At 39.1% G+C, this 12,835-nt stretch overlaps 1 protein-coding gene across 1 annotated transcript in view; it reads right to left on the bottom strand.

Annotated features, from left to right (window-relative positions):
* Nucleotides 1–12,525, bottom strand: part of rnf13 (ring finger protein 13) — a 41,443-nt gene extending 28,918 nt beyond the window's left edge. Inside the window, exons 1-3 of the mRNA XM_056378709.1 lie at nucleotides 12,323–12,525; nucleotides 8,963–9,191; nucleotides 8,646–8,726 (exon numbers count right to left, since the gene is read on the bottom strand). Of these exons, the coding sequence (XP_056234684.1) occupies nucleotides 8,646–8,726; nucleotides 8,963–9,076 (195 nt within the window). The 5' untranslated portion in view covers nucleotides 9,077–9,191; nucleotides 12,323–12,525. The remainder of the gene's footprint in view (nucleotides 1–8,645; nucleotides 8,727–8,962; nucleotides 9,192–12,322) is intronic.
* Between the last annotated feature and the right edge of the window lie 310 nt (nucleotides 12,526–12,835).

The raw sequence follows: 12,835 nt of genomic DNA, 5'->3' as shown, positions 1-12,835 counted from the left end.
AGCAAGTCCATGTAATGTACGATTGAGCCCATGTCTAAATAGAGCAGGTGATTGTCCGGAGAATCCACAGTGAGCGTGTTGATTATGTTTCTACCGTTTCTACTGCACGCTTTATCCATACGGATCAAAAGGACCTGTCATTATGATTAACTATTACATTGATGAAAACCTAATGACTTTGCTTGACGTTCATTCAGTTTTTACTAATTTCTGCATCAGAACTTGAACTTGAAACTTGTCAACTAAAAAACCTCCCATGCGTAGGTAGAGGTTTTTGCTCAGGGGCACTGATGTCTGCAGATTCAAAGTGACAGTGATGCTAATCATCTCACTTTCTCACACCTATGAGATAGCGGTGGTCATTTCTAAGCTGGATTTGATCATTTTGTCAGTGTTCAATATGATTTATATTGATAGTTGCTGAACTGTAGGCAAGTATTTTAAAATGCGCATCATAATAGCAAGGTTTTTTTGCGTTTTTTTTATGAACAAATCACAGACCTTTCCAATATATAATCACACCATTTTGTCACATCTTTAGGACATTTACCAGGCTAGATACAACAGTTAAATCCCTGGACCCAGTCTCAGCTCCCTGACTCAGAATGTGAGCGGAGCCATCTTTGTTCAACCTTCCTGCTGCTCCCAGATTAACAGCATCCATCACAGCCACAGATGAAACACAAACTTGAACTGCTGCAGCCCCAGATGTAACACTGGCAAATCAAACATTAATTTAACATGGTAATGCATGCATAATGGATACAGAACTTTCCACTGGAATGAAGATTACTGACACAGAGAAAGGATGCACGTGTGTGTATAATATGTATGTGTAATATAGTCAAGCTGTTGTTCTCATTTTGCCCTTAAAACCTCTGGTCCTTGTATTCCCCATCTTTCTTTCTCTGCTGCTTCCTGTCTTAGTCCAATTTCCACTTTTGAAGTGGCTGATGAGAGGGAGATAGTGAGAGGAAGAGAGACAGAGAGGCTGACAGAGTGATAAAGGAAAGGAGAACAAAGGCAAGATCAGCAAAAGATACAAATAGGAAGGGAATCAGATACCGCCCAAAATACAGAGGAAAGAGGAAAAAATGATAGAGAAAGACAAAAATAGAAAGGTGAAGAGAAAGATAGACAGAGCAGATAAATGAACAAGAGATGATGAAAGGAAAACACATCAGAGATGAGGCGGGGGGGTCATGATGTGATATACATTTCTGAACCTCCGCTGCTCTTATGCAAGTGTAACTAACACTACTGCATGCGTGCGTGAGAGTGTGTGTGTGTGTGTGTGAGAGTGTGTGTGTGTGTGTGTGTGTGTGTGTGTGTGTGTGTGTGTGTGTGTGTGTGTGTGTGTGTGTGTGTGTGTGTCTCAGAGGCAGGGTGGTAGACAGGAAGTGTGGACTGCTGTGGGACTCTGGGACTAGGCACTTTCAGCTCTCTCTCTCTCGCTCTCTTAAAGCCAACGCTTTAAAAAAAAAAAAACAGCCTCTATATCGAGGAGAGTCTGCACTTTTTCTCTCTGTCTCACACACACACACACACACACACACACACACACACACACACACACACACACCACACACACACACACACCACACACACACACACACACACACACACACACACACACACACACACACACACACACACACACACACACAGTAAGCAGCAAACTGATTTTCTGCGAGTGTATCTTGCCGGCTGCCACACCAACTCAACTCCAAAACAGTATCTGAGCCAGGAAGACGACAGTGACACATCACATTTACGAACAAATCTGTGGGATCGTGCAACAGTACAGAGACAAAATTGCTGACTCACTGCACTGTCTGGTTATAGTTTAACATTAACAGAACCTGATGTATGTAAGGTTAAATGCGGGGATCCGGGAGATCTGTGAAATCTCACATCAGGGAGGAGAAACATGTGAGGAATCACCCGCTGCCCTCACCACCATCACCTCTGGGTGCCTCCTCCAGTGCAGCCCTGCCTTGCCGCTAAATGACATCACTGTGCCACTGCCTCACATTCCTCCTCCTGACTTTGAAACCAGTGGCAAGAGCGCCCTCTGTTGGGTATAAAAAACATGAAAAAAAAAAAAAAAAAAAACACCTGCCAGCACTGCAGAATGCAGCGACGAGAGCAGGGTGAAAAACAGGAAATAACTGGGGAAGGAGGGGGAATCCTGAAAACGCAGACTGAAAGGAGATGAAAATGCAGTCTGTGCAAGGATAACACTTTAGAGTCATCTAATACCACCTTAAAACTCATAACACATAAACCGGCTATTCTGCCAGACTTCAAGCTACAGCAGCAGCTTACAAATTGTGACATGGAGCTTTTCTGTAAAACAAAATTTATATTTTCACCATCCTGCAGTGTCGCTATTACTCTGATTTTGAGGCCCTGTTGATTCTGTTCCAGGACGTATTCATGCCCCTATGTGAGCTGTAAGTACAGTATGTTCCTAAAGTAACATCACTAGGCAGGTTTACATGGACCCTAAGATTCAGGTTATAACAAGTTTAAAAGCCCAAATAGAATAAAAATGCTCCATATAAACATCTCATCAGAATAAACAGGCCCAAACCAACTGAAATTTCAGTTACAGAGAGGTAGTTGAAAGCTTTTCATAAACCTATCAAAAGAAAAAAATGTACCGTGTAAACGATTTAAGGCGTCAGCGCGTGATAACACCAGACCATATTAAAATCAGATCCTATGTAAACAGTTGAAATCTTTAATCAGAATGAAAAAACATGTGCATGTAACTGCAGCTAATGTGACAGATTTCTGTATATTTATGGTATTTTGTAGATAACAAGAATAAAAACCTAAAAACTTAAGAATTTAGTTTGTCTTTCGCCTTGAATGGGTTAAAAAAAATTACAGTTAGAGAACCTTTGCTGCTTCTTTTGGCTCCCACGGTACTAGAAAAAGTGTAGTTTAAAAGGACAACTTTGACCTGACCATGTGTTTTCATAGAGACCTAGAATTGAAAACAGCCGATATGAAACTTCTCAGAGAATCTGTGCAAAACAAAACAATTTGCAAATATCTTTTTGTTTCCTCTTGTTGTACTGTAAATCAAAAAAACTACAGAGTGCACTAATAAAGCTCTCAATGTGATTTTCTATTGTTGTACAATTCAACAGGAAAAGGGAGGGTGGTTTTCTGGTGGACTATACCACATTACCGCACAGTGATCACACTTAATCCTGTCAGTAAAAATCTCACTGTAAGGCCTGTATGCAGATAGAGAAAAACAGTGGTATTAATAACTCCCCGTAGGACTGGGACTTCCTGTAAGCAGATTAAAGCTTGTGCGACTCCACATTCAGCTTCAGATTCAGACTCCCCACTTTAACCTTACCTAAGCCACTTCAAAACCCCCTCCCTCATGCATGACCACAACAGGAAGCATGTGAAGCTGCAGAGCTTGTTTTCAGACTGAAATATAGACTAGTTTTCACATTGTGTTTAATTTCTATGCCCTATGCTTTTTATCATTACAATTCTATGACCACCATATTTACATACACTGACCCTTGACGTTCATTCAGAGGCCTATCCTATTACTGCACTGAACCTGGACACGAATGCCAGTGAAATTGGGCGACTGAAAAAAAAAAAAAAGTGGGATTGTTTCTGGGTCAAACTTGAGACTGGCTGAGAAAATGTGGGTGAAGAAACTGAACAAGAAACGCATGAAACTCCCACAACAGAACCAGAGGAAGACAGAGTGAAGCAGCCAATTAAGACACTGACTCATTTTATCACTGTAAACTTACAGTAAGTCACCCAGACACTTACAGGAACGATCCCTGTCTGCTGTATAACAGCTATGATTAGTTCATTAGCATACATTTACCATAAACAGCCACAGGACAAATGACTCATTCAGGTGTATTAAGTAAACAGATTACTGCTTCATCTTGTAGAATCTGAAAAAAGACACTCACATCTCCCTTTTAGTGTCAGTATTTCATGTTGACACAGCAGGTGTGCATGTGAGTACATTTAACTACTGGCCGAGAGCAAAAGAGAAGTGGTTCCCAAAAGTAGCGTCCAAGGACTTTCAAGGTTCTTGAAGACCTCCCAGACTCTCCAGGTTTAAATTTCAATGCAACATCTAACTGTTAATATGAGTGCCTTGGAATGAGATCTTTTGATCTAAGATGTATTTCTGGCCCCCGTGTGTGGGGTGGTTGTCACAGAAAAATGGCATCTCTCTATATTATCTACACCTGCTTATCCTGTGCAAGGTTGCAGGGCCTTTCCTACCTCAGACTGACCAACATCCTGAACAAGTAGCCAGTCCATCACACCCCTGCCAACACATGGCCACAATCATACCCATGGACAATTTTGAGTCTTCAGTTCACCTAACTTGCATGTCTTTGGACTGTGGAAGAAAAGTGGAGTCAGCAGAGGAAACTTCATGTAGAAACTGGGGAAACAAGCAAAAATTCTTAATATACAAGTTCAACACACTTCACAGTATAGCACTTCCTCATGAGCTATTTGTAAACCAACAGACAAACAATGAATTCAAACCCAATCCATCAAATTCTTGAAGCTAGAGTTTAACTTGAGCCTGAGGAAATAACTGCACAGAGGTTTGTGCCTTTGTGCATTTACAAACTAATAAGAAGAAATTCCTTCTGCTGCTACTAAAATTAGCAAGCTAGTCTGATATATTTTGGAGCAATATTAGATGTGGTGATAATATTGTATCTCTTTTGTGATCTCTGGAAAAGAAACAGAAACCAGGCTTTATGTCACATGAGAAGGAATATTTAATATATATATTTTTACCTTATTTTTCCATATCTTAACAGGGTGAGTGTTTACACTTCTTCTGAGGCTTTATAACTGGCCCCATCGCCTTTCCCTGCAACATCCAAACCACAAAGACTTTCCAAAGGAAACTCGAGCGTCTCCTCTCAGTCTGTGTATGCAGATCCTATAATTGTGGCAGTGAAAGTGGGTACAGAAATGGAATAAAAACCAAAAGCCTGAAAGTCAAGTTGCATGCTGAGAAATGTCATAAGAAAATGGAAGTTATTCTAAGTTGGGTATCAATTCTTAGCCAGAGTCACAATGCTGAATCCCGTGTACACAGGGTGTAGCCCAGACCTCTGTTGATCGTTCCCCTCTCTAAACCTTTATCTACTGTAGTCTAGGGTTAGGGTTAGAAAAATCCCCCATAAATGAATGCGTACTATGTTGTGGAGCTATCTCTACAACAATATTAAGAAAACCATTTCAGAAACATAAAACGTAGCAAAATTATACTTTAGTATACTTTTACTCTGATTCATTTCAGAATCTAGCTTATACTGCTGAGCATGTGTGTGATTTTACATGAAAAACAGTATGATGAGCCTGAATGGCACCAACTGCATATGTTGTCTGATTTTCCACCACTTGGGCCAGCAACAGGATTAAAATGCAACTTAATCAATTACACATTAATAATCAATTTCACACCACACAGATTCTTCACAAGTGTACTTATGATTACGCATAACTAAAATTTTGAATGCAGGAATTTTACTAGTTATTATGTATTATTTCCCATTATGGTGTTGCTACTTCTACTTAAGTAAAAAAAAAAATATATATATATCTTCTACCACTTGAATTTACAATTTAGAAACAAATGAATGGTCAGTTGATTAATGTGCTGCCAGTCTGTTTGTTTTTTACCATCATACATACAAGACATGCTTTCACTTTTCTTTCCAAAGCCAGGATTAGCTTTTTCTGCACCATTGCACCACACAACAAAAGCAAAGGGAACAGACTCTCCCAACTGTTCATACCAATCTAAATTTTTATGATAAAACAATATTTATGATGCAAATGTAGAGATTTTTAAGTTTTCATCAGACTTTAGTGTGGTTGATGTGGCTTAACTTATCTATAAATCTGAGACACACTTCACGCTGACTTTAATTTCAGACTGGCAAGCACTGTTATGCTACATTTGAACTGAACCTTAATTTCCGAAATGAAACTACCAATATGTACATGTCAGAAATTAAACAAAGCATAAGTGTTGCGTAGTGCGGGTGGACACAGGCTCGCAGTTGCCTTGCTTTGAGGCAACTGTAAACAGCCCCGGTTGTGTAAGTGGAAACAGGGAAGGCTCTGTTTGAAGCCTTGCTCCCTGTGGGGAATCCTCTGGAGACAAACAGGCTTGTGCTGCCTTGTGATGCCAGAGGTTTCTCCAGGCCTTATACAGCTGCAGTGCTGCAGAACTAAAACATCTGAAGTGAGTTTATCTCAAAATTCTAAAACATGCAAAATTCTGAGATGCACTACAGCATTTGCCTTGCAGTATGCATGCAATTTGGATGAGTTTTTGTAAAGTGTTCATCTTTCCTTATTGCATTTATGAAAGACTAATCATGTATAACACTGGATTTACAAAGACTGAACAGCAGGTGTATGAAAAAAAGGAAGGATGTGTGGGGAAAGAGAAAGGTGATTTATATCCTACAGAAATCCAAACAGCAATAGACAAAGAGTGAGTGCACCACTAAATATCTAAAGAGCTGCAGAGTATAAATGGTAAGAAGTCTGTATTTTTCTTTTTTTTTTACCTCTCCTGTGAATCTGGGACAGTGACCATTAAAACGACGCCCCGAAAATATTATTACTAAGATTGACAAACAAGGCAAATCTTCGGCTTCTCTGTAAAAAATGAGAAGTTCTTTTCTACCACAGCCTTACTCTGTGATAATGTGGCTGATATTGTGGATGTATTCCACATTAAAAATTTGCCTAGTGCAGCTGTCATCTGAAAGAGACAGACAGACCCAGACATAGACGGCGAATGGGAGAGTAAGTTTAGGATGGACGGATTGAATTTTGCCCTCGGGGACTAGGGCAGCATGTCTGCATGGTACTCAAGTCTCTCTGCACTGACTAGACATCAGCAGTGAGAGCAGATGCAGAGATTAGATGTGAATTAAAGACAGAGAGCGGGTAACAGAGAGGCTAAGCCTTTTCTCAGCTTTCATAACACAGAATCTTACATAAGACTAAAATGCTCACACACACATCCGCACTGAGCAACATGACTGTGCGCAATAATCCTTTCTGTTGGCCTGGACTGAGGTGAGACATTAACTAAAGCAACCCAACCTTTACCATGATCCATATCAAACATGAACATATACAGTATATATACACATGTTCACTAATTCATTTATTTTTTCTCACCACAGTGATTAAAAAGTAGTGCATGCTAGCAGTTCTGCAGTTAACGACCAAGTCCTAGAAATATCTTAATATGTGAAAGAGGTGGGAATGTTTTCAGTTTGGTGTCACACATGCACCTCTGTTACCTGTACTGACACATTTACATACAGTTAGGATATCTGTACCTGTGGTCAACTGTGAGCGATTGTGAGCACAGTCCTTTATACATGCAGTGCACTAGTGGTTTGTTATACGTCTACATTATTTTGTTGTATTTAGTCTTTGTTGGACAACTAAACTGTGAGAAACAGAAAAAAAAGTGGGGAGTATGTCAGTGAGTTGTGTGTATATGGTATGTGAATTAATTATCTAGACTACCGGGTGCCCCAACTTTACACTAACTGATTAACACACATAGACAAACCAGTATGTCCTGCTATAATGACCTTGAGTAAATAAATTATTAAATCCATTCTTCACTCATTTTTGAAGCGCAAGCTGGCCAAGATCCCTTACAAAGTGCTTGTTCTGAAATTCTAAAACTGTAAAATGTCAGAATTTTTTCTGATATTAAATTATTTTCTAAAAGAAATTGTTTAAAGAAATGTTGCATTCCCACTGCTGTGACTTCCCATTACTCTCAGAGAGACAGGTGGTGGCAAATGGGACACGGAAACACTTGGGTATGTATGAGATGTCTGACACTCATCTCAGACCTCTCATTCCTAAAATGTAGAATGGGGTCAGAACTTGTGACAAAGCCAGAATCATGCTGTGGGACTGTCATAACGATGTCATGATGCTAAACATAGAATCTTTAAATGCAGATAAGTGGAAGTAATTATCAGTGTCCAAATATACAATGCTTAACCTGCACATAAACACAAACACAAAACAACACACCACGCATTTTGCCATCAGCTTGCTTCTGTGTGCCAAAAGCCTTTGTACAACAACAACAACTGGGCTCTTGGCTGTGGGAAACGGCACAATGACCAGCTTAGATAGCAGACATGAATCATCCCCTCTGTTTGTGTGCTTTGTGGATCAACCAGTATGCAAGTTGCTGGGTATGTGTGTGTGAGTGTGTGTGTGTTCCATTACGCATTATTAAACTTTGATGGACTTACACATAAGTCCAGCCAGTTTGATTTGTATCCTTTTTGCAGTCATTCTACAATGTGTGTTATTTTGCCATTGGAGTGTGGCGTATCTCCTTCCACTTTACCCACTCTTTTCTTTTACTTTTTTATGCTATTTTTCATGGTTAAACATTAATTCAATGGAGCTGTAAAGTGGAAACACACAAAAAAGAAATCAGAGATCATAAAAACATTGTAATGATTTGTAGAGACTTCCCATTAAGTCTACAAACCAATCAGCTAATCAGCTTGTCAGGCAAACACCTTTGATCCTTCTGCACTCACCTTCAGTCCATCGCTGGGGAGACGATAGCCAAACCTTGCAGGCATGTCATCAAAGTTGCCTGTTTTGTTGTCAAATGAGTACTGAAAGATGGGAAAATGACTTAATTACTTTTGTGTAAAGATATGGAGGATAATACATCATCAAACCAGACAAATACGATCTTCATTCAACCAAGTGAAAGCCTGACATGCTAATCAAACCTGTCTGCAAAACAAAAACAAGAAAATCAACATGGGTATAATTAGTCGCATTGGCTTATTATTGTTGCATCTTTCTATGAACAGTTCTACACTTAGCCGTGTGAAGAAGTACTCACAGCAGCGATGTCGGCCTCCACAGGCAGCAGGTTGAGGAAGGCGAAGAGCTGAACGGTGAAGATGGTGTAAATCTGCGTGGCCGACAACATCAGCATTCCCAGGGACAACAGCATCTTGGCATCACGTTACAACGCCCAGCTGCTATGCCACTCAGTCATAAACGTACACAACCATAAACACACGCACACACATACACACAGCACACACAATGGCCTGTTGTTGTCACACCTAGAAAAGACACCAATATTTGTTATATGTAAAGACGTTACTCACTGACAATGATAAAAGTGTTGATATTTCTTGATTTAAATGTTCACTCTTGTAATGCAAACACCCAAAATTAAAACATTTGTTTGTATTAGCTGTAAGACCAGCTAGAAACAGGAGCGCATGGTTTCTCACACGCTGTATCACATCATTTTAAACTATTGTATGTTGATTTACAGTACATTTCCTTAAAGCAGACTGGGACACATTAAGTAAGAATTAAATGGGGCTAATGCAATCTTCAGCACTCAATTTTTTTTTGCAATCTTCCTCAGCGGTGACATGAATTATGTATTATTGTTTGCCCCCCCCCCCCCCCCCCCCAAACGAAGTCAGAGGTCAAGATAAGCTATGACACAGCAACTTTAAGGTTTTAATGTCAGTTGAGTGTCTGTCTTTCTGTATATGTGTTTTAAGAGTCAAAATGTCCTCATTTGGCCGATAGCACTACAGACTGCGTGAGAAGTGCTGAGAAGCTGGCTGTGTGGATATACACTATATATTATGTACTCAGTATCAGGAAATGTATCTCTCTGTATCTCTGCATCTGCTTTTCCATTTAAAGAAAACACCCTGCTAAAGAGGCAAATGCTCTTTGGAGAACATAAAAGACACCTGAAAAGCAATGAGCAATGATTAAACTGAGTGTGTATATGATAATTGTCATATGAGTCCATCTTCATTAAGCTAGTGCCTTGGCTCAGTGTCTGGACTATCCTGCTGCTATATTTTCTATGTTTCTTAGCCGGTCAGTTGCCTCTTAAAGACTTAAGTGAGCAGCAGTCTAAGCATCATGGTGTAAGGGGTGCAAGTTCACCAAATTGAGGGCAGCATGTGATCAGGTCAGGAGAAACCAACAACTAAAGGCTTGCCAGGCTTTGGACCACTAAGCCATGTTGTGAAGCTGCAAAATAGATTAGTAGTATTTGAGGATTACTCTTGATTTGTTGTGTACATCTCAAAGCCAATACAGAAGATAATAAGCTGGATGTGGTTATTGGAGTACTCCCCACGATTGTCAGTATAGCATTTAATCATATTTTTTGCAAAATATCCCTTCAACAGATTGTTTCCAAGGTTGGGTGATAGCAATATTTTAATTTCACTTCAATGCCACATTGTGTGTAATTTACATGAGTGGAAGTTACCTATTGTTCTGTGGCAGTGATGATTCAAACAGATGGGGACATCTTTAAAAAGACAGCTTTAGCAACAACTCTCCTCATTTATTACTAAACACTAAACTTTGTCCAAAAATCTGCAATCACTAAATTGCTTAGGCTCAAATATAGAATGTAGATTCATTCTCGCTAAACATGTTCAGACAAATTTGTTCTTTTTTAAACCCTGTAGCCTCAAACTAAATAATTTGATCTAATTATTTTTTAGAAATTCAATCCCTAAACACATATGTGTGGTATGGGAGTAAGGCTTCATAATGTAACTTTCTATCCCTTCTGTCCTACTCATGCTGCTGCTGCCATTTCCCACAAAACAGCATGTTATTCTGCAAGGGAAGAGCATCATTTCCTCCATTCCATCAAAATATCTGAACACAAAAGACCTTTTATGAAAAATGTGGTATCTGTACTTTCACTTCAGCTTATGTCTTCTGAAAAATATGTGGAACCAGCTGTCTAATTACCATCACATAAAAGGTGTTGGCGAAAAAGAAAATTCTTGTGTGCACATTGAAGTCAAATTTAACCCTTTTCTTTAACTGCATCCCCATTTATTTGTCCATACAAAGCTGTTAAGATGAAAAAATAATCATATCTATGACAACAACATCCTAGTATTCATAGTGTGTATCAAAATACACAAGGTAAAAAAAAATTAACTCTTGATCATTCTAGGACCAATGAGAAACAATAAAAAAAATGTTTGTTAAGGGTGGGAAATGCATCAAATATTCTATTGCAGTATAGATAACTTTTATAGCAATACTGATATATGTGCAGTACATTTTCTGGAAATTGAGTTGAGAAACTTTTCATATATAAAATAAACTGATGGGAATTTCTTGCAGAATTTAGTAACAATAAAATATGGCTGCAACTAACAATGATTTACAGTATCAATTCATCTGCTGGTTATTTTCTCGATTAATTGTTTGGTCAATGAAACATCAGACAACAGTGATAAAATGTCCATCACAATATACCAGAGCACAAGGTTGAGTCATTAAATGTCTCATTTAGCCTGACCCACAACAGTCCAAGACTAAAATTTATTCAATTTTCTATCATAAGACATAAAAAGCAGCAAATCCTCACATTCGAGACACTGAAACCAGAATATATGTCATTTTTTGCTTGAAAAATTTTATGCAGAATAATTTTCTATAAATCAATCGGCTAATTCTCGCTGCCCTACAATAAAACAGTCCTGTTCTGTGATTTAAAGTATTAAAGAGGGAGCCTGTAGCCAATTTGTACAATTTGCATTAAATGTCAGTCAAGAGTTGAAAATCACAAACATGTCTTCAAAATGCTACTATGGTTAGTTGACCTGCAGGGTGGGTACATGTTTATTATGGATATAAACTAAAAACAATAGCTTACATCTGTGACTCAAATGCAAATTCTCAAAATTGTTATTACATCCAATTGCTAAACTACCTGGCTAATAAAGAGTCTTTTTAATTACAAAAAAAGACTAAAGGGGAAGTGAATGCAACATCACTCATGAAGAAGATGACTAAACATCAAGTGACAGCAATCACAAGAGTCTATGAGGTAATAGTAAGATGCCTAAATTAACATAACGGTGTGACTGGAGGATAAAATCGAGGAAATAAGAAAACATGGTGCTAACAGTGAAACTGCGTTAAACTTTCCAACCCCAAATCTCAGGGACTATGCTGGTTACACACACTGAACTGTTTTTACAAACACACCCGGTAACGTCACTGTCATACAATGTGAGATGGCTACAATTTTCGGGGGAATGTATTTATACACATAAATAAATGAGTGGTGTGGTGTGGATACCTTAAAAGGTGTGCAGCTAGCATTAAAAACAGACCGTCCTGTACCCGAGTTAGCACGATGCTAAAGCAGGTAGCTAGCCTGCTATTCGTGGCTGTTTACCTTTATTGCTGCTTGGAGGTTTTTCTTGTCCATGAACTTAGCTGCTGGCAAGGACATCGCTCTCGTTTACTATGCGTCAGGTAAAGGACACTGTACAACAGCGAAGATTTTGGGTGAACTTCATCCCGTTTGAGCGGCGGGTCAGGGAGTGTAAACATGAACAGTTTAATCCGCTAGCTTCTTCTTTCATGTGAGAGAGTAAACTTCCGCCACGTCCTCCGCTCCAGATTCGGCTTCTGATTGGACGAATCAGCTGTCAATCATCCGTTTTCGGAAATGACTCCAGACGTAAACAGATCCACGTGATGACACAAACTCCCCTTTACAGTCACATGAACTAAGCTAGTCTGTATTTACAACCTTATTACAGCTGCATGAGTGCGTTACGAGAGTAATTGGCTTCAGTGGAATATTTGAAAAAAGGTGTATTTTTTAAATGGAAAAAAGTGTCAGCTCTTTTTCACTTGTACAAATGATGTCACCATCCTCCTCCAAAAATGTGTTGAAAACAGT

This window comes from Seriola aureovittata, chromosome 6, assembly GCF_021018895.1.
Source record: "Seriola aureovittata isolate HTS-2021-v1 ecotype China chromosome 6, ASM2101889v1, whole genome shotgun sequence".
Taxonomy (NCBI): Eukaryota; Metazoa; Chordata; class Actinopteri; order Carangiformes; family Carangidae; genus Seriola; species Seriola aureovittata.
This window is presented reverse-complemented; position numbering and strand designations above follow the sequence as displayed.